This window comes from Acomys minous, assembly GCF_964271855.1.
Source record: "Acomys minous genome assembly, chromosome: 13".
NCBI classification, from domain to species: domain Eukaryota; kingdom Metazoa; phylum Chordata; class Mammalia; order Rodentia; family Muridae; genus Acomys; species Acomys minous.
The window spans coordinates 23,484,357-23,506,338 of record NC_140495.1 but is presented as its reverse complement, the minus strand read 5'-3'; the positions used below and the strand labels follow the sequence as shown (position 1 = coordinate 23,506,338).

At 46.4% G+C, this 21,982-nt stretch overlaps 2 protein-coding genes across 2 annotated transcripts in view; one reads left to right on the top strand and one right to left on the bottom strand.

Annotated features, from left to right (window-relative positions):
* The window catches only part of MRAS (muscle RAS oncogene homolog), a 64,793-nt gene extending 60,656 nt beyond the window's left edge, over positions 1-4,137 (bottom strand). The window contains exon 1 of the mRNA XM_084752240.1: positions 3,963-4,137. The gene's annotated coding sequence lies outside the window, so the exon portion shown is untranslated. The remainder of the gene's footprint in view (positions 1-3,962) is intronic.
* The window catches only part of NME9 (NME/NM23 family member 9), a 36,898-nt gene continuing 17,766 nt past the window's right edge, over positions 2,851-21,982 (top strand). The window contains exons 1-7 of the mRNA XM_084752237.1: positions 2,851-2,948; positions 4,433-4,581; positions 5,291-5,477; positions 11,284-11,441; positions 13,383-13,682; positions 14,277-14,313; positions 17,723-17,780. Coding sequence (XP_084608363.1) covers positions 14,281-14,313; positions 17,723-17,780 — 91 coding nt within the window. The 5' untranslated portion in view covers positions 2,851-2,948; positions 4,433-4,581; positions 5,291-5,477; ... (1 more) ...; positions 13,383-13,682; positions 14,277-14,280. The remainder of the gene's footprint in view (positions 2,949-4,432; positions 4,582-5,290; positions 5,478-11,283; positions 11,442-13,382; positions 13,683-14,276; positions 14,314-17,722; positions 17,781-21,982) is intronic.

Here is a 21,982-nt window from a genome sequence, read left to right as displayed (position 1 = left end):
ACTGTCAGCTGGAGGATTGTGCTGAGGGGCCGCCACAGCACATGTGCACGCACAGCGCATGCAAACACGCACACACAAAAAGTAAGTATAAGAGAGGTAAGCTGATGACGCAACAGGACCGAGGAAAGCTAGAAAATGGAGTGGTTTCTCCTCGGTGCAACAGGGAAGAAAGGCCAACTTTGAATTACATGCTTGCTGCGCTTATCGTCCAAAGATGAAGAGAAACAAACTTTCAAATGGACATAAACTGAAAAAGGTCATCACCGCCGCCAATAAAAGAAACAACGTTTCCAGCCAGAAAGAAACGGTTCCAGGCAGAAATGTGGCCCTGAAGGGTGGAAGGGAGCGGCACCAGAAAGGTCAATAAAAAGCAAACCCGACAGGCGCATAGGCAGGTATGGGGGACCCTAGATAAAGAGAGGCCCGCCTCTGTAGCAGAGTCTTCAAAGGTTTCTCAGAGACACCAAGCCACAAAGCACGGGGACAACAGAAAAGAGAGTCTCCACAAATGGACTGTAAGCACTAGAAGGGAACAGGGCGAGTCTGTCGCCCAGAGCATCACTAGACAGAGGTGTCTGAACTATCAGAGGGATGCTCCACAGGGTCTGCCTGCTGGGAGGCACAGTGAAACCACAGCGGGGACCCACGATACACCCCTCGGAACAACCCGAGCCCAGTACACTGACAGGCACATGCCAGCAAAGGTGTGGACAATAGGAGCTCCCATTTCTTTCAGCATGGGATCTACTTTGGAAGATGATTTGTACAATTTATAATTATATAACAAAATGGCTTCGCAGTCCGCTTCTTCTGGCGGGGGAGTGGGGGTGGAGGGAACGAGGAAGCTGAGTCTGGAACCGGTGGTGTCTCCAGGATTCCAGTCCAGCAGGGAGTGAAGGAGAAGGCCGTCTCCACAGATGTTAGTGTTAGAACCCTTTTATTTAGCACTGTCCAAGAGGGACAGGAAGAAAAGCAACAGCAGAACAGTTTGGGCAGCCAGTGCAGAGAACAGCGTGGCCAGGAGGAAGCCAGGAGGAGGCTCCAGCTTGGGTGAGCTCTGGCTCCCTCGCTAGCCCTGGCCGCTGCAGGAAGCCTAGCACGCAGGGCCGGTGGGTCCTGGGAGCTAGTGGTGAATGTCCAAGAAAGAAAGCCCTTCCAGAGCAATTCCCCAAGGGTCATAACCACGCGCAGAAGATTCGGTGAATCAGCTCGTATCCAGTTTATTCAGGGTGGACAGGGATTATATAAAGCTTGGGGAGTGTGAAGGGCGTTATGAGGTGAATGCATTTCATCGGCTAGGGCTAAGATGCTAACGATTATCTATTTCCATGGGGAGCACCACCTTGAGAATTCCAGGGCTGGGGATTGCCGCCACGTGCATGCGCCAGGGCAATGCAGGCTTAGAACTGGCAAGGAACGGCTCTTACTCCTGCTGATCTCAAGTTTGAGATTTTCTGGCCCTCGAACACGCTGGACCTCACCAGTTGCAAGCCAGTTAGTTCCCCTGGCGGCACGGTCCACATGCCCCACAACACAATATATAATTACTTACAAAGCTGATAATTTCCTTACCGGCAGTTAAATTCTTGGGATTTGCCTGGAGGAGTTGAAAGTTACATCGACATAAAGCTTTTATACTTTCGATGTTTGGGGCAGCTTTATTTCTCACTTGGAAAACTTGGAAGCAGCCAGATGTCCTTCGGTGGGTGGGTGAATAAATATACTTTGCTACATTCAGATGCTGGAACGGTAATCAGTGCTGAAAGAGCTATGGGTGAACCTCTCAGGCCATAGGACTTGGAGTGTATGTTACTAAGTGAAAGAAGCCCGCCTTGAAAGGATGCCTGTTGCCGGGATGAAGAGAGGGTGCCAGCTGCTTTTTCAGGACAGAGATTCTGTTCATAGCACTCCCGTGGCAGCTCATAACTGTCTGTAACTCCAGTTCCTAGAGATCTGATGCTCTCTTCTGTTCTCCATAGGCACCAGGCAAGCATTTCCATTTCTATGGAATTCTTGAAAGGTAGAGCCACCAAGACAATAAAGAGATCAACGGATGGCAGGGGCTGGCTGGGCGATGGTGAGGAAGTGGAACAGGATAGGGAAAGTATTCTGCGTGACACGAGAATGGTTGATGTATGTCATTATACACTTGACAAAACTCAGGGAGTTTTCAACACCAAGAATGAACTATGCTTGTCCAATCAGCAGCCTGCAGGCCACCGGTGGCTAATGAGAGCTTTGAACGCAGCCCAATATAAAAATCATAAACTTGCCGGGCGTGGTGGCGAATGCCTGTAATCCCAGCACTCGGGAGGCAGAGGCAGGTGGATCGCTGTGAGTTCGAGGCCAGCCTGGTCTACAAAGTAAGTCCAGGACAGCCTAGGCTACATAGAGAAACCCTGTCTCGAAAAACCAAAAATAAAAATAAAAATAAAAATAAATCATAAACTTGCCAAGGTGTGGTGGTGCATGCCTTTAATCCCAGCACTTGGGAGGCAGAGGCAGGAAGATCGCTGTGAGTTCAAGGCCAGCCTGGTCTACAAAGTAAGTCCAGGACACCCAAGGCTAACATAGAGAAACCCTGTCTCAAAAAAAAAAAATCATAAACTTATTTAAAGCACTATGAGATATATTTTGGTAACTCGATCACACAGTTCTTATGTATGAACTTTGTAGATGACAACATGTCACAATGGCAAACAGGTAAACACACCCGGTAGGTCATTGTGATACAATGATACAGGTTTTCAATTGTGACAACTCTAAGACACTGGAGGAGAATGCTAATAATGGGGCAGCTATGTATATGTGTGGGCAGGGAAGAAAGAAGATGGGCCAAAGCGCCCCCCCCCCCATCCTGCAGCCTTGTGACTAGCAGAAAGGGCTGTGGGAGCCACGGGAATGGACTCACAACCTGAGTCAGCTGCAGAGGCCAGAGCAGTGAGGTGGTAAGTACCGAGTGCCTCTCTACTGTGTGCTGGCATGGTAACTCCAACAAGGCGGCTCCTGTTAGGAAGAAGCCCCGAATAACAGTAAGCAGCTGAGAACGACCTGAGTTTCCCAGTATGGGATGCAACTGGCCAAAGCTTAATTCTGACACCAGATGGAACGAACGTCTCAAATAAAAATCAGCTGCGGAGCACTGTTGGTTATGAGGCGGTTGGGGGAGTTTTGGTGCTTATTACTGCAGAGGGGGAAAGGAAGAAATGGAATGCTTGCCGTGGAGGGCCGGAAGCTTCTGGAAGGGGTGATCGCACACCAGCGTGTATAGATCTTAAAAGCATAACTGAAGAAAGTTAGGAACAAATATGAAATGAACACATAAGCTTGATATAGAATGAAGTTTATCCTCACACAACAAAAACATGTTTGTAATTGTGTGTGTGTGTGTGTGTGTGTGTGTGTGTGTGTGTGCGCGCGCGCGCGCGCGCGCGCGCGCGCGCTTTGTGTGAAGGGCAATGTGTGGTCCAAGAGTTAATATTAACAATTAAGATTGGAATAAAAGAATCCACAAGGAGCTAGAGATGCTCTGTGGTTAAGAGCATTGGCTGCTCCTCCAGAGGACCTGGGTTCGATTCCCAGCAGCCACACATGGTAGCTCAAAACTGTCTGCAACCCTAATTCTTCTGACTACTTTGGGCACCAGGTATGCACATGGTGCACAGACACACATGTGGGAGAAACATTCATGCACGTAAAGTTTAAAGTAAAAATAAGAACCCATGATTGCCAACAACCATGTTATCAAGGAAAATCTAGAATTACCTGATAAACTGCAGTTAACAAAACTAAATTTAGCCCTAGTGTGACAAAACTTTCCCTGGAGAGATGAAATGCCCATGTTTACTCACCCAGATAGGGGACCCAGGCAGACCAAAGTATGGATCCCACCAAAATCCAACTTGGTGAACCCATGAGTTTTACCAGGGTTACTCACGGGAATATGGTGAGGGGTTACTTACAGGAGCAGAAATTACTTCAAGATCATGCACCACCAGGATCCACGCCAGCTCCAGGGACAGCTCAGCAAGGCTGGGAACCTCAAGTGCACTGCACAGCCTGCAGGCAGCTCAACAGGTTAGAGAGTCCTTTCCCGGTGCATCAGTTGGTCTAAACCTCTTCCGGGCAGCTGGTCTGCTCTCCGTATCTTCTTTGAAGCTCAGCTTTTTCTTGTCTGAGAGGAACTCTCAGATTTTACTGCTTGCCCTGGCAGGGAGGGCCCTAGTGAACCTGGCCAGTTTCAGGGATTTCCTGAAGCTCTTTTGAGTTGTTTACTTAACGGTTTCATGAACTTCCTGCAGGATAGAATGCTTCAGTCTCAGAGGAAACTTACATTAACAGTAGCTAGTGAATTTACTGTTACTCAATCCATTATGACATTTGGAAAAACACAAATGGGTCTATATTTCTGACAGTGTTCTCAAACCCACAGGTTCATAAGAAAATGCCTGCTTTTGGTCTGTACTGTACAACTGGAGCCACTGAGCCTTGGAGAATGTCATTAGGGCAGAAGTTCTCAACCCGTGACTCACCACCCACAGGGTCAAATGGCCCTTTGCCTAAGACCATCGGAAGACACAGGTATTTGTAATAGCAGGAAAATTACAGTTATGCAATTGCAATGAAATATCTTTTAAAATTTATTTATTATTTACACAGTAGTCTGCCTGCATGTGCATCTGCCCACCATAAGGAGGCACTAGATCTTATTATAGATGGTCGTGACACACCATGTGGTTGCTGGGAATTGATCCCAGGACCTCTGGAAGAACAGATGGTGCTCTTAACCTCTGAGCCATCTCTCCATCCCGAACTATTGTTTTTTGGTTTTTGGTTTTTTTTTTTATAACTATACCTTTAAAAACTTCACGCAAGCCCTGGCTTAGTGGTGCATACCTTTTTTCTTTGTTAAGATTTATTGATTTATTATTATGTATACAGTGCTCTGCCTGCATGTACACCTGCATGCCAGAAGAGGGCACCAGATCTCATTATAGATGGTCATGAGCCACCATGTGGTTGCTGGGAATTGAACTCAGGACCTCTGGAAGAGCGAGCAGTCAGAGGCTCCTAACCTCTGAGCCATCTCCCCAGCCTGCAATGAAATCATTTTATGGCTGGGATTCACTGTAACAACAGGAACCATATGAAAGGACTGCAGCATTAGAAGGACTGAGAACCACTGCGTTAGAGGAAGGGCAGAAGAGGCCTGCTCATGTCTCTCAGGGTCAAAATTATCCTCAGGATGGACTCAACCACAATTGTAGTTTTGATCATTTATCTTCTCCAGGCGACTGCTCCGTGCAATGGGGCTTCACCTGCCTTCTGAGGTGGTGAAAGAGACCAGCATACGAGCTGGGAGCCGAGCCCGCTTACCAGAGCTACAGCTCCTTCTACAGCAATGGAGGCCCTGCTGGGACTTGATTCTCTTCCAGCTGGAGACGAGATGGCGTAGTGGCAGCTGAGCAGTTGATTAGGTAAGCAGATAATACCTAATTGGACCTCGGGCCCAATAAATGCCTTTGCACAAATTTCCTATATAACGTTCTACCCGAGATCACCAAGTGCTCAGGGCAGACTTGCAAGCTTGTCTGTCAATTTCCCTGAAGCTACAGCCTTAGCCTGCATGTGAGCCGGAGACCTATGCCTTTCACATCCTCGCTCAGATGCTGTCCTCACTGAGGCTCAGGTCCTCTCCCTCGTCTTTTCTTGGGAACAGGCCTCCTCTGGGATTGCATACTTTCCCCCTTCTTTCTGGGAACTACAACTCAAACAGGAGCAAGACCCAGGCCCAGCCACTAAGATGGACTTATACTTTAAATATGGCCACCGTGATTGGAGTGTTAATAGATTGGCCTTCCCACGTTCCCGCTTTAGCAAACTGAGTTGAAGCAGAGGACAGGACAGTGGCAGAGTAAACAGCCTCTGACCTCCAGACCAGGGTTGACATGGGCCTCCCCATGCCAGTAAGAGGCATGTGCTAGCCTTTGAGTCTTAGTCATAGGCTGGAAGCAGGCTTGCTTTCCCACAATGTTAGTTTCACTATATGAGTTGGAAGAACAAAGTTTTGCAATTCCATTCTTTTTTGGTTTGTTTGACTTTTTTAAAAAAAGGATTTGATTCATTTTTATTTTATGTATATGAGTGTTTGCCTCTGTGCATGTATGCACACGTATGTATAGCATGTGAGTGCCTCATGCTCTCAGAGAATGGAACTCCATCTGGAAGTGGGGTTACAAATGGCTATGAGCCACCATGTGGGTGCTGGGCATTAAACTCAGTCCTCTTCAAAAGCAACAAGTTGTTTTAACCACTGAGCCATCCCTCCAACCCTTTATCTATCGATTATCATCTTCTATTATCTATCTATCTATCTATCTATCTATCTATCTATCTATCTATCTATGATGCATCTTATGTATCCCAGGCTGGTCCTGAACTTGCTATGTCACCAAGGACCACCATGAACTTTTGGTCCTCCTGTCTCTACCTCCTGAATGACAGGATTGGGGTGCTGCTTTTCATGCCTTTCTTGTCAATGGCTGTGTTGCGGGCAGATGCAAACAGCAGCCCGAGTGCCTTGCCTCCTTCCTGTGACTCGCATTTCTCAGAAACTCCTCAGAAGGTAGGGTACAGCCAATCCAGTGAAAGCCTGGAGTTTTGGTTCCCTGGGATTTTGCTGGGGTCGAGTCTGTGGACCCCTATCAGGAGAATGGCCATGGTTCCAGAGGAGGCGCTCCAGGAGGATGGGTTACCGCTGTGCCCTGTTCCTGCTGGCATCCTTGTACACCCCAGTGCCGTGCCTTGGCGGCTGGAGAGGAACAGCTACTTTTCAGGATGGTAAATTTGGCATTTTTCGACATTAACTGTTCATCAGCTCCCAAACCTTTGGTGTTGGTAAAGAGAACGAATCGTTTGAGAAGCAGGCATTTACTCAGAACCTGACGTTTTCAGTCATTTGCATTTAATAAAAATGATAGCATGGAGGGGCTGGAGCGATGGCTCAGTGGTTAAGAGCACTGACTGTTCTTCCGGAGGTCATGAGTTCAATTCCCAGCAACCACATGGTGGCTCACAACCACCTATAATGTGCTCTGGTGCCCTCCGCTGGCCTGCAGGTGTACATGCAGGCAGAGCTCTGTATGCATAATAATAAATAAATAAATCTTTAAAAAATGATAGCATGGAGATTAAGCCACACTTTTAAAAGCTTCTGATGCCTTTCTTCATTGAAAGCTAAAATCCTGATGAGCGTTTCCTGGTAGCTGATGAGAGGCTGAGCTAGAGTGAGGGCTATTGCTTGTCATGTGAGCAGGGTCCGGGCCTCTGGACACGGGTCAGTATAAATGATATTCTAAATACGGCATGTAATATTTTTTAAAATGCACACAAATCTTTGAGATAAATATTAATGAAGTTTGGAGTTCCCGGAGGGCCGTTTAGCATAATGCACTCAGCTCATGGAGGGGAGAGGGTACAACTTGAGGAAGCCTTCGGGGTTCTCGGGGAGGAAGTCCTTACAATGAGGCCTGCCCAGTGGCCCTGCTTCCGAGGCCCGCCAGGCCACCTAGTTGCGAAAGAAGTTGAGAGCAGAGTTTAGAAGGGCATGCTCTCCCTGCCCCGTCTACAGACAAAGTCCATTGCCTCTCTGCGGTCACCAAGAAATATGAAGTGGGCGCCACCACGGTGGATCACGCCTGTAGCACCCAGATATTTGGGAGATAAGACAGCGTGCGCACTTGAGCCATGACTCTGAGGTCAGCCTGGGTAGTTTGATCTCAACCCAAACAAAACAGTGTGGTCTGTGATTTTGGCCCTATTGGCCAGCCAACAACTAGCCTTCCATAGTCTCGTAGGTGCTGGGAGAAGACGTGAAGCTTCTAAGTCAGAGACTAAGGAGAATGTATTAGTCAAAACAAGAACAGTACCAAGGTTGCCCTACCTTCGTTCTGCATAGGACCATGATAAAGGGTCTGGCTGCGTCACAGGATAGGAATTCTAGCTCCGATAAACCAATGCTCCTACGAGGAGAGTAAATGTGTCTGCCAAGGACAGCATACCTCTCCCTTGCAAGACAAACCTTTGCTTTGCTCTAAAAGAATGCTCTATCTTTCAAGGCTGTAAAACGTTCCTGAAAAGATAGTCAGAAACCAAGGTGTCCAGCACTACTGTTCGCACAGCATGTCGAGCATGAGAGGCTGTTAGGAAATCATCTGCCAGTGGGTTAGAAGGTGTTCAGTTCACAGAACAGCTCTTCTTCACTGCTCTCATGTCTCGAGAAGCCAGGACAGTGGGCAGCGCAGGGCTCGTTTGCTCTTGTCTCAACGGTAACCGGAGGGTCGGATAACAAATGTGCTAGGCAGTCCCGCCAGGACTCAGCACTTTGATGTGATGCTAACCTAACTTCTTTTTAATTAATTAATTAATCTTTAAAGATTTGTTCATGTAATGTATATAAGTACCCTGTCTTCATGCATACCAGAAGAGGCCACCAGATCGTGTTACAGATAGTCGTGGGCCACCATGTGGTTGTTGGGAATTGAACTCAGGACCTCTGGAAGAACAGCAAGTGCTCTTAACCACTGAGCCACCTCTCCAGCCCCTGGTAACTTAACTTCTGCAGCTTGAAGAAAATACATTAGGATGAATACAGGTTGCCAGGCTCAGAGAGATTTTATGCTCACCATCTTGTTGGCAATTATCGTCCCAGCCCAGATAGCACATGGTTTTAATCTCAGCACTAGGGAAGCAGAGGCGGGCAGATCTCTATAAGTTTAAGGTCAACCTGGTCTACGTAGTGAAACTCTCTCTCCAAAAGCAACAAGAGCCACCCTCCAGCAACCAACAACTGAATACTGCACTAGGACAGCATTAACTAGACTAAGGAGTTTATTAATAACAATAACACATGAAATAGGAGGAAGACAGGGTGGGGCCACTGTGGAGAGCTGGAGGGAGATAACGGTAGATGAGCATGATAAAAGAAAATTGATTGTGTAAATGTGTAAGATTAGCTGGAAGGATGGCTCAGAGGTTAAGGGCACTGACTGCTCCTCCAGAGGTCCTGAGTTCAATTCCCAGCAACCACATGGTGACACACAACCATCTATAGTGAAATCTGGTGGCCTCTTCTGATGTGCAGGTATACATGCAAGCAGAACATTGTATACATAAATGTGTAAGATTGTCAAAGAATAAATAAAAGCATTACTTAAAATTATTGGCAATCAATAGCGAGTTTAGCAAGATCTCAGAATAGTAGTCAGCATGCAAAACAAGTTGGTGTGTCGCCGTGTTCTGGCAGCATGGAGCTGAAAGTGAAGTTTAAAAATAAAATCTTTCAGGGCTGAAGAGATGGCTCACTGGTCGAGAGTGCTGGATGCTTCTCCAAAGGACCTGATTTCAGTTCCCAGCTCCAGCTCTGGCTTCAGGGGTAATCTGATTCCTCTAGCCTTCACAGGCACTCCCCCCATATGCATAATTAAAAATAAATCTTTTTTAAAAGAAATAAAATATTTCAGTAACAATATGGAGGAACATGAAATGCAAATGACTTTTGGTTTTTCAACAACTGGAAAATATTGTTGAAATAAAAGAAAAACAAAAGTCTGATGCCTAAGACCCTGGGTTCTATCCCCAGCACTGAGAAGAAGAAATAAAAAGATCACCCTGTTTGAGTTGGCAATTGTTTGAATATCAGGTGACTCAATAGCAATAAAATGCTGTTTCTCCCCAAGCTAATCTTCAGAGTCAAAACAATCCTACTCAAATTTAAGAGAGTTTTCCAAAAATAAAAATCGGATCCTGAAATTTGTATGAAAATCTAAGTAATTAAAAGCAAGCAAAGGAATGTTGAAAAGGAAAACAACATGTACGAAAATGCTATAATTAAACCCACTGCTTTGTATATTTAGTTAAAAGATAAATTGAATAACTTTGATTATGTGATTTTAAGATAATCGTGATTGTTATCTAACAACTAATAGTAGCAACAGCAACAACAAAAGTCCTAAAAATAAATCACATGCTAGTATAATCAGTGAATTTTTTTTTTTTAAGGCAAAGACAAAAGTCTCATTCTATAACCCTGACTGGCCTGAATTTGCTATGTCACCAGGCTGACCTGGATCTGATAAAGAGCCATGTACTTCTGCCTCCTCAGTGCTAGGGTTTAAAAGTGTACGCCACCATACCTTGCCTAACCAGTTGATTTTTTTTTTTTTTTTTTTTTTTTTTACAAAAGAGAGAGGGATTCAATGAAATAAAAGTTACCCTTCTCAATGTCTGCTCACCCAGCCAGAAATATATGTGGGAGGATGAGCCCTGACCCCTCCCTCACATCCCCCACAAAACCAAGTTTGAAACAAAGTGTGGTGCATCAAGACTGTGGAAGGCACAGCCATGTAGAAGAATTAAATTATGAGTACACACAACAGCTGGGATGACGGCCAGGGGAATTTCAAATTCCAAAGGAACTAAACCAGATGAATAAGCTGGTCCCCAAAAGATTACATATTGTCTGATATAATTTATATAATTGTATATATATTTTTCTAACAACAAAAGTTTACATACAAGATATGGGTAGAGTTGGGAAGGGACACAGAGGAGAGGTGGGAAGGGGCTAGGGAGATTCTCCGGAGGAAGGTGGGCGTGGCTAGAGGGAGTAGCAGTGCTCTTTGTGTTCAGAATACTGAATGGCAGTGGATACATTAACTTGTGCAAGTGAGAAAATGTTTATAGAACACACACACACACACACAAACACACACAGCAACCAGTACTGGGGCCATCTGAGATGAATGAATTGTGCCACCATCACTAATCTCTTTGTGATACTGTACTACAAGTTTTACAAATGTTACCATTGAGTGAAACCCAGCAGAGCACACAAGGGCTTTCTCTGTGCTATTGGCTACAACCGTAGTAAGAAACAAGGATCACAGTAAAACTTTCAGCCAAAACCTGAAATTAAGTTGGGCAGAGCCCTGTGGAGTTAGAATGACAGCTGCTTGCTAAGCTAAAGGGTTATTTGAACTCAACCACCCTGAGCAATAGCGGAAGATTTGAAGGGATAGGGAGCTGTAAGCCTAAAGGTAGAAGTAACTTTCTTTCTTTTCTTTCTTTCTTTCTTTCTTTCTTTCTTTCTTCCTTCCTTCCTTTTCTTTCTTCCCTCCCTTCCTTCCTCCCTCCTTCCTTCTCCCCACTTTTTCTTTGTGTGTGTGTGTGTGTGTGTGTGTGTGTGCCTGCCTGAGTGTATGGATATGCCCCACATGTGTGCAGGAGCTGTCATCAGAAGAGGCTATGGGATGCCCTGAAAGTAGAGATTCAGGCAGTTGGGAGCCGTGCTATGGGTGCCCAGAGCCGAACTTGGGGCCTCTGCAAGAGCAGCAAGTGCTCTAAACTACTGAGTCATCCCTCCAGCCCCTGGAGACCAAAAGGTAACATTGTACTGTTTTTTTTTCATTATATTTTTTTCTTAAAATTTCAAGAATTGGAGCTTTTTATAACTTGTAGAAAACAATAATAACAGTAGGTGTGGAGGAATTAACTGTGTGGATACAATTAACTGTAACAGTTAATTATTAACTGTAACAATTAACTTTAGGCAAAGATTTATTAAGACAAAAAATGCAGTGAATATAGCAATTTTGGTAAATTGTAGTTCCTCAAGCTATGGCAGTCCATACCTGTAATCCCACTATCATGGAGAATCACATGTTACGGCCAGCCTGGGCTACATAATGAAAGAAATGACAGGCTCCTGCCTCTTCCAATCTGATGGAGGAAAACTAATCAAATAGCTCCATCAGGCTGCAGTGTAGGTGGGGGTCGCCACTGTGGTCCTTGCCCGGAGTTGCTGCCCAGCACCATTCCACACTGTGAAGGGGGAACGACCCCACACAACAACAATGCTGGGGTTAGTGTTCAGTGACGCCAAAAGACAGCATCTTTTCTACATTTCCGGATGGCATCAATCATATTCCTCATTACAAATGAGAAACTGAGGCTGAAGGAGGATGCCCCTTTTCCAGGCTTGGGGGCGGGGAGGAAGATAGCAAGATGTGGGATCCAGCCGTACTGGCCTGACTGAGAAGTTTTCAGTCCTGCTTCTGAGTTTCTATTTCCTTACCATTTAAGATTAAAAACCGGAGGATGACACATGGCCAGATTTTCTTTTCTTTTCTTTTTTTCTCTCCCTGAGATGGGGTTTCTCTATGTAACTCAAAATGTCCTGGAATTCTCTCTCCGTAGGCTAGGTTGTCCTTGAACTCACAGAAGTCGGCCAGTCTCTGCCTCTCCTATGCTGGCATTAGAGATGTAAAAGCCACCACTGCCCGCCCGGTTTGTTCTTCATTCTTGTTCTACACAGTTTAACCAGCTCTGGGCGGCTTGATGAAGATGCACTTGCTTAATTTGGGCCCCAGAAGAGGTTCCTTTGAGCAAACCACCACCTTGTGGCAAAGAGCATGTCTTACAGGAGAAAGTGATTCTTTCAGACCAAAGCATTTCATTAGCCACAAGATTAGACATTTTTGCATTAAAGCAAAGCAAAATAATAAATGCATTCTTTAGCGTGAGTCTAATCAAGAAGTATGTTTTCCAGAGATTTGTTTTTGTTCAAAACAATCTCACTGACTAATTTTATCAAATATTTAAACACACACACACACACACACACACACACACACACACACACACACACACAGTCTCAGGGGCTGGAGAGATAGTTTTGTGGTTAAAAGCTCTGGCTGCTCTTCCAGAGGATCCGGGGACAATTTCAGCACCGACATGATGGTTCACAAATATCTGTAGCTCCAGTTCAAGAGGATCTGTTGGTCTGACTGCCCTGGGCACCAGACACAGACATATTTGCAGTCAAAACACTTATACATTTAAAAATAAATACCCCCCCCCAGGAAATCCATTAAATAATGACATAAAAAGCACGGTAGCCCAAGGTGATGCATTTGGGGTGGGGGGGGGGGGACAAGACCTGATGGTTTAAACAGTACACTAAAGTTCTTATTTTTAGATTTATTTTATTTTATGTGTGTGTTTTCTCTGGATGTATGTATATCCACCACGTGTGGTGCCAGGAGCATAAGGAAGTCATAAGAGGCTTAGGATCCCCTATAATTAGAGTTACGGATGGACCTTTGTAGGCCACCTTGTGGGTGCTGCAATTGAACCCGTGTTTTCTCGGAGAATAATACATGCTTTTAACTTCTGAGTCACCTGTTCAGGCACACACACATATCTCTGTTTTTTAATGATCTTTTAATCAAATTAGACTTTTGATACACTTGGAATAATGCTCACTATGTGTACCTGTTGGGAACACGTGGACTTGACTTTCATAGTTAACTCTGAATTCACAGATATTTGAAGACTTAAAGACAGCTCTCATATTCCTGAAAAGCCATCTCCGCGTGGCACTCCTTCAAGAATGCCAAGGATGAATGGAAAGCTGCACACCTACTCTGGCAGTCAAGTAGGAAGGAGGCACCAAGCACGGAAGGGTGGGATCTTTACCTTAGCCCATCCCAACCCTGACATTCCGTCCAACCAATAAGAGCTGCCCCCTAGCGGCGGTGAGCTGGGTGCTGGGTTGCCAGGACAACCGTTGCAAAGACGCTGCCGCGTTAGATTGGAGACTCCTTGGCCTCGTCCAAGCCCAGGTATCTGGTATCTATTAGGAGATATCCTTCGCAAAGGCTGTTGTTTTCCAGTAGTTTGTGGGGACTTGTAGGGACTACGGGATACCTTTTATTTGCTTGAATTCTTCAGTGGGCACTCTAATGTGACTAGATGGTGATGCTTCCTGCGGGCAAAACAAAACAAAACAAAACAAAACAAAACAAAACAAAACAAAACATCCTGGCAGCCCCTGGCTCCCTGGGAGGAAGGAAGGAGGGAGGGAAGAGCGCAAGGAAGGAGGGAGGGAAGAGCCGGAAGTCTATGTCTCTGTTCTCTTTGCATCAGTACATTGATTGGCTCCCTCCTCCTCCCCCTCTTGGTTTGTTTTTGTTTTTTCGACACAGGGTTTCTCTGTGTAGCCTTGGCTGGCCTAGACTCGCTTTGTAGACCAGGCTGGCCTCAAACTCACAGAGATCCAGCAGCCTCTAGCTCCCAAGTGCTGGGTTTAAAGGCATGCGCCACCACTGCCGGCTGGCCTTCTCTTTAAAAGGCTCTAGGCTTGCTGGTTTGCACAGAGATTGTGGGCAGCTACCGCTCTGACAGCCCCAGGTAACAAGAGTTTGGTTTCTTTGCAGAGTCATGGGCAGCAAGAAGAAAGAAGTTGCTCTGCAGGTAAGCCTCGAGGGCCGCTAGCTCCTGGCACTTGATTGGAGAGCGCGGTGTGGGAGTGGGTGCAATATATAAAGATGACTTTCTACTTGCTAGCAGTATGCGACAGTGTCGTGGAGCCCAAGTGCCCTACCCTTCCGTGTTAAAGTGGAAGTGGAAATAAATTATCTGGATCACCTAGTAATGGTGCTCCAGATAATTTACATTTTATATAAATATACCTGACCAAAACAGAAGCTCTTAACAGGGCTTTGAAACGCTAAGACTCGAACGGGCATTAATATAAAACCACAAATCGGAGAGAAGGTGAAGCAAACTTGTTTTCTGTTGAATAATAATTGCAGAAACTGCACAGGATATATACAGATTCTTTGGGTTTGGGCATGCATCTGTGTACTCTGTAGTGACCAGTTCCCCTGTCCTGTTCCGTTAAGAAAAAAACATGGCTTGAGACGCATTGTGTGATGAGCATTTGCTATGTACAACTCGTTACTTCATTTACACGTTAGGACAAGCCAGCTCTCTCCTTCCTCCCTTTCCTCCTCTCCCTCCCCCCTCCTCCTCTTCTTCCTCCTTTCCCTCCCCGCACCTCATTGTTTTTGAGACAGAGTCCCTCTGTGTAGCTCACCTGTGAAGTAAGGATGTGTGGCTATCCCAAAGGGTCATGCAGCTTTGACATACTAGGACTCCAGAGCTGGGGATCTTCTGTGGTAGATTCGGAGCATCTGGTTTCCCCCATTATTGCTGTGCAGACCATTTCTTCAACCTCCCTGATCCCTGTGCATAAACAGTTATGTGATGAGACTCCAGACAGTTCCAAACCACCTGCGTGCATGCTCTGATGTGTCCCACAATGGCCCCTGTGCTTCTTAACGTCATCTTTTAATGCCCTATACCCTTTTGGGAGACAATAATACTTGTTAGTCATGTTTTGTATTATTCCTCCAAGCTCTGAGCGTGACACAGTACTCAAAGCAAGTGCTCCCATCTGCTGAGAAAGTGTGTGTGTGTGTGTGTGTGTGTGTGTGTGTGTGTGTGTGTGTGTGTGTGATCTTTCCCGACCCACAATGAGGTCATTCTTTGAATGTATTGGCCCAAGAGCTCCAATCCAGAAACCCTGTCTTCTCTCTGTCTTCCGGATTCTTTCCATAACTGATACAGAAGTCACATGACATCAAAAAATAATCTGATCAAAGGTGCCAGGCAGTCTTTCTTCTCTCTAGAGGTAGGCCTTGAGGAAGTTCAAGAGTCTTCCAAGCTGATACATCCTACTACCAGGAGTAAGACAGTTCATCTGGCCCCAGGACAGGTGTGGCTTGCTCCAGGAAGGGGACCAGAAGGAAGAGAGGTGCCAGTGACATCAGTTAAGCCTCTGGGTGGTGGCAGGGCTCTTCTGATCCTTCCTGTCACTTGCTTCAGGGCAGTAGCTATGGGGGTCAGGATGATATCAGTCTAACTTTCTTACTTAAGGATTCAAAAGAGCTCTTCTCTTTTGTGTCTACACACACACACACACACACACACACACACACACACACACACACACACACGGAATCTGTAAAATTATAGTTTCCTGTTGTAATTTATGGATAATACATCCTAACACAGACCTTTACATATTTGTATCAAGAACAAATTGTAGGGGGCTGGAGAGATGGCTCGGTGGTTAAGAGCACTGGTTGCTCTTCTAGGGATTTTGGGTTCAATTATCAGCACTCAAATAGTAGCCCACAGCCTTCTGTAACTCCACTTTCAGGGGACCCACCACCCTCTTCCAGCCTCCTCAGGCACCAGGCATGCAAGTGGCACACAGACATACATGCAAGCAAAACACCCATACACATAAAATAAAAATAAATAAATCCTAAAAAAAAAAAACTTTAAAGAAAACAGGTTGTAGTTTTCATTATCCTCTCATTTGTACAGTGTCAAAGTAACACCATATAGTCATTTTATTTCTCTTTGCTGTGACGTAATACCAGGCAGGAGCAACTCAAGAGCAAGTTTATTTGTGCCCGTTGTTCAGGGGATAGAGTCCACCCTGGCACAGAGGGACGGCAGCTGTGGCTCTGTATTCGGCAATGAGAGCTTGCTGTGTGGCTTGTTACATCTGGGAAGACTAGATGTAACGTCTGGGCAGGAAACTGAAGTGGGTGCTGAGCTATATAGCCCTCCGGGACTATCCTGACAGGTCAACTTTGCCCTGTGTTGTAAAGGCTCCAGAAGCTACTGAAATGCTACCACTGGCTTGGGACCAAGTGTCCAAATGTGGGAGCCTATGGAACATCTCACTGGCACTGTAACACTCTGGATGGAAACATGTTAATTAGCAGGAACAAGAGAATCCTTGTCGCTGAGGGTGGTGGCACACGTCTTAAATCCCAGCACTCAGGAGGCAGGGGCAGGTGGATCTCTGTGAGTTCAAGGCCAGCCTGGTCTACAAAGTGAGTCCAGGACAGCCAAAGCTACACAGAGAGACCTTGTCTCAAAAAACAAAACAAAACAAAAGCCTTGTCTAGTGGAGGAGCCTGGCTGACTTCCTTGAGCAGCCAAGTGAGTGTGGTCTCTAATGGGCAGGTGGAAACTATGGCTCACCTGATTGGCTGTAATGAGGGCAAATCTCTGCAGCTCCTCTAACGTTCCAAGCCAGCCCAGTGATACACCACAAGAGCCAAGTCAGCAGAAAGCAGGCACGCCAGACTGAGGTCAGTCCACAGAGTAACTGGCAAGCAGTCTCCAAAAAGTCAAGCAATGGAAATAAAATAGCTGATGAGTGCCGGGCAATGGCGGCACACGCCATTCATCCCAACACACACACACACACACACACACACACACACACACACACACACACGAGAATCATGCTCAAAGTTTTCTGTCATGCTGCTTTTGTAAGATTGTATGGGATTGCTAATCAGCTGGGTTCTTTCTTTCTTTCTGTCTGTCTGTCTGTCTTTCTTTCAAGACAGGGTTTCTTTTTGTAGCCCAGGCTGTCCTGAAACTTACCCTGTAGACCAGACTGGACTCGAACTCAAAGAGACCCACCTGTCTTAATCAATGAACCATCTCTCCAGTGGACTGACATGAGCTACAAAGGGAAACTGAAGTGTGGTACTGCTTGTGTGTGGGTTAGCAACACAGAGCAACGTTCTCTATGATTCCTGGACAAATAACATGCAACCTTTTTTTAGTGGCTAAGAATGATACACACTGTTTTTAGGTTAATTTTTTTCCTGGTGTATGGGGGAAGGCGAGAAAGAAAGAAAGAAAAAGAAAGAAAGACTATAGAGAACACAGACGTGCATTTGGGAATATTGGAGAGAGAGAAACAGGGCGTGGGGGGGGGGCGGGGGAGAAAGGGGCTCCCATCTCTGCCAGTGCTGACACTGCTTTTGATCCTCTCTGGCTGCAGGTCAACATCAGCACCCAGGAGCTTTGGGAGGAGATGCTCGGCTCCAGAGGACTGACTGGTGATGAAACAATCCCCCTGGTCCAGTCTTTTCAAAGTCATTCAATGATGCGCGTATAAAGAGGGGGCTATACTGAATGCTTTTTTCATTTAAGACTGGGTCTCAATCCCTAGTGCTGCATAGGCTAGGTATGGCGGCGAACATCTGTAACCCCAGACTTTGGGAGCTGAAGGCTCGCGGCAAGTCTGAGGCTAGCTGGGGCTACCCATGACTCTGTTTCAAAATGCACAAGCAAACAGAAAAAAAGAACCAGGTGGTTTCTTTGTGCCTGCCTGCACGGCAGCCCTGCCTTAGCTATGATTTTGCTCTCCTCGGGTTCAGTAACCTGCATTCAACCATAGTCCCACAGAAAATTCCAGAAATAATAAGTTCATAATTTAAAAACTATGCACCATTGTGAGACATGCTGGAATTTCTTGCCTTCCCACCCCAGGACACCAACCGTTCTCTTGTCGGAGTGTCCACATTGTATATATTATCACCTGCTCATTAGTCTCTTAGAAAACAGTTATCAAACTGACTGTCTCGGTCCTAAAGTGCTTGTGTCGGCTTCAGTCCCATCTCGCTCGTTATCCACTGTGTCTTGGAGCACATCCCCTGAGGATACAGGGTACCACTGTAGTTAATTTCATTGGACATCAGTAAACTCCGCTCTGTGAACAAGTCAGTTCAGCCAGGTAACAGGGATCTCTTAGTTTAGAGCAGATTGTTGTACTCAGTTTGATGACCAGGCAGAGAAAAATTTGATGACCTGAGGCACTAAAGGAGACTGTTTTGGAAGGATAATGGTGGCGTTTCCTGGAACCCTCCAGGATGGAGAAAGAGGACTGGAACCAACCGGGGACTGCACAACCTTTGTCCACACCTGTCTCCTTTGTATCAGTCATCCCCTGCTGGGGCAACAGTGTCCCACACCATAGTGGCTTAGGCACTTACTGCCTTCCAGTAGCTGCTGTTCAGGATGGAGAGCGACAGTCCAGCTGGTTGCCTCTGCCCCTCCCCCAACCCCCCACCCCACCCCAGGCTTAACTATGGCCCAGTGTATGGATCCTGGATGGATTTTCACTTTGGGGCAGACTTGCTTCCAAGCTCGTTTATGCAGCTGTTGGTGGAGCAAGCTCACTGAGTGGTTGTCAGCAGGGCTCACAGCCTCACTGGTTTTGGCCAGTTACGTAATTTCTTGCTGTGGGTTTCTGCCTGAGGGTTACCCACACCACAGCAACTCAGTTCCCCCAGAGCGGGGCACTGTGAGGAGACAGCTGCAGATCAGCCTCTTGGTAACTTAAAAAGTCCCATCCATACTTTATTTATTTTTTTTTTTATTAATTTATTCTTGTTACATCTCAATGGTTATCCCTTCCCTTGTATCCTCCCGTTCTTCCCTTCCTCCCATTTTCCCCTTACTCCCCACCCCTATGACTGTTCCTGAGGGGGATTACCTCCCCCTCTATATGTTCATAGGGTATCAAGTCTCTTCTTGGTAACCTGCTGTCCTTCCTCTGAGTGCCATCAGGTCTCCCCCTCCAGGGGACATGGTCAAAGGTGAGGCACCAGAGTATGTGAGAAAGTAATATCCCACTCTCCACTCTACTGTGGAGAGTGTTCCGTCCATTGGCTAGATCTGGGTAGGGGTTTAAGGTTTACCGCCTGTATTGTCCTTGGCTGGTGCCTTAGTTTGAGCGGGACCCCTATGCCCAAATCTGCCTATCATAATGTTCTACTTGTAGGCTTCTAGGACCCTCTGGGTCCTTCTACTTTGCCTTTCCCCCAAGATTCTCTCATCTAGAATCCCACTAGAATGTCCTCTCCTCTGTCTCAGTTTCCTGGTAAGTGAAGGCTTTCGTGGGACATGCCCCTTGGGCTAATATGCAGATATAAGTGAGTATATACCATTTAAAAATGGGAATAGGGCTTCCTCAAGACCCAGCTATTCCACTCCTTGGAATATATCCAGAAGATGCTCCAGCACACAACAAGAAAATTTGCTCAACCATGTTCATAGCAGCCTTATTCATAATAGCCAGAACATGGAAACAGCCGAAATGTCCCTCAATAGAAGAATGGATAAAGAAACTGTGGTACATATACACTATGGAATACTATTCAGCTATTAAAAACAAGGACTTCCCGAAATTTGTGGATAAATGGATTGAGCTAGAAATGATCATAATGAGTGAGTTAACCCAGAAGCATCCATACTTTATTGAGCTTCTTAGAAAGCCACGTGAGAGCTGGGCCCCTCTCAAGGGCTGGCGCTGGGAGCATGGCAGGAGGCTGGAGTCTTAGAAGTGGCCACTGTCACCGACCCATTATTCCTTCCTCTCCCCTAGGTCACTTGGCATCCCATCATTCTCTGCTCTGTTCTCCTCTTTCTGCTTATCTCCGTGACTCCTCAGTATTCAAGAACTCTCCACGTGCCTTTCCAGCCGCATCCTTTACTGTTTCCTGAGATGTGTCCGGAGCTAAGATGTCTTTCCCAAGCATGCCACGGGCTTTCCCACTTTTTCGTTGTCTCCTTGCTGTTCTACTCTACTGACAATCGCAGCTCTCATTCCAAGGCCCACCTCCAAAGCAGCTTGTCTATGTGAGGTCTTTCCTGATCTCCACTTTCCTCCTCATGGGAGGCCCCCCTAGGGCTCTGTCAAGCTCTCCCCCCCCCCCACCTGTCCCCATATTTCCAGTTTGGCATACCCTGTCTGTCACCCCAGACTCTAATACAACAGTATTAACTTTTTCATCTGGCCTCTGAAGCAGACTCACCCAAGCCTGGGGCCAAATGGACACTAAATAACACTAGTCCCACTGATCCAGTGTGTGGGGGTGTGAGTGTTGGCACACTCTCCAGTTGGAAGGATTATGAAGCTTTCTGACAGTGCCAAGGCTTAACTGTTGTACCCTCGTGTCTGGTCTGGGCAGCTGAATGCAGCTCCAGGATGAAACAAACCATTGCATTTTTACCAACAGTGAACAAACCATTATCACATAATCTTATGGAGACTCTGCTGTGTGCCAGCTACCCAGATAAGCACTTAACGTGACCGTGGCTAATGCTTCCTGACTGGGCTAGGTCTAATCTGAGTAGTTCGAGAGTGGGAGGCTCCTCTAAGACCTAACACTGGGCAGGTTAGAGGAATGGACACACACACACACACACACACACACACACACACACACACACACACACACACACTCATCCACACTGAAAGTCCCATCTGCTGCTGCCCTTCCTCACCTGCTTTTGGACTTATGCACAGTTATGTGCCTTCCAATCGTCCTCTGATTTGCATCCTGTCTGTCAGAGTGAAAACTTCCTGCTCTTTCTCTCTGGTATTCCTACGTCCTGCTCCCTACACCTTCTGTGGCCACTTAGTTGACCTTTGTCCTGACCACTCTTTCCAGAGCCAAGGAGGAAAGAGGATGAGAATCCGATAGAAGCTGCCTTCCTCTGTAGAGCTGTTTACGGCATCCTCTGTCTTCAGAGACATTTTCCTTAGTTGACTTTCTGCCTGTGGTGTGTTGGAACACAAACATCTGTCAGTGGTGAAGGATTTGTTCTCAAAGACGCCCTGAGCCTCGCTCTCAGAATAGACAGTGAGGGGGCTCAAGGCCCTTTCCCTCCAGTGTCTCAAGTGCCTTTGAGAGCTCTTGTCCTACATTTTCTAATTGGTATGGGAAGCATAGTCTGTCTAGAATCAAGTTAGCTTTCCTCTGTCTCTCCAGCTGTTTCTCCCCGGCTCCACCCACTTCTTCTTCTTCTTCTTCTTCTTCTTCTTCTTCTTCTTCTTCTTCTTCTTCTTCTTTTTCCATTTGTCTCGAAAGGAACGTCCCTCTCACACTCAGTTGTTCTCGGGATTGAGAGGCCGCCTCTCCTTCTTTCCTTCGACCTCTGCTGCCCCTCCTGTGTGTGGCCTCCTTCATCCCTCCTGGACCTAGCACGAGTCTCATTTTCTGCACGTTTATTTAATCAGCCAGACCCACCGGCACTCCCAAAGTGGTGTATCCTGCCCAGTTTCAGGAGCAGCTGAAAGAACACAGATGATGATGTCAGACAGATCTGATTCTGCCAAGTAATGTTTTCAGTATGTCTCCTCCAAAAGCTAGGTGTGGAAACTTCATGGGATTAAGAGGTTAATCTCAGAGGCCTTTGCAGTCTCCCCGAGGCAGTGCCACCCTACCTACGCACGGAAAAGGGTTGCTCGCTG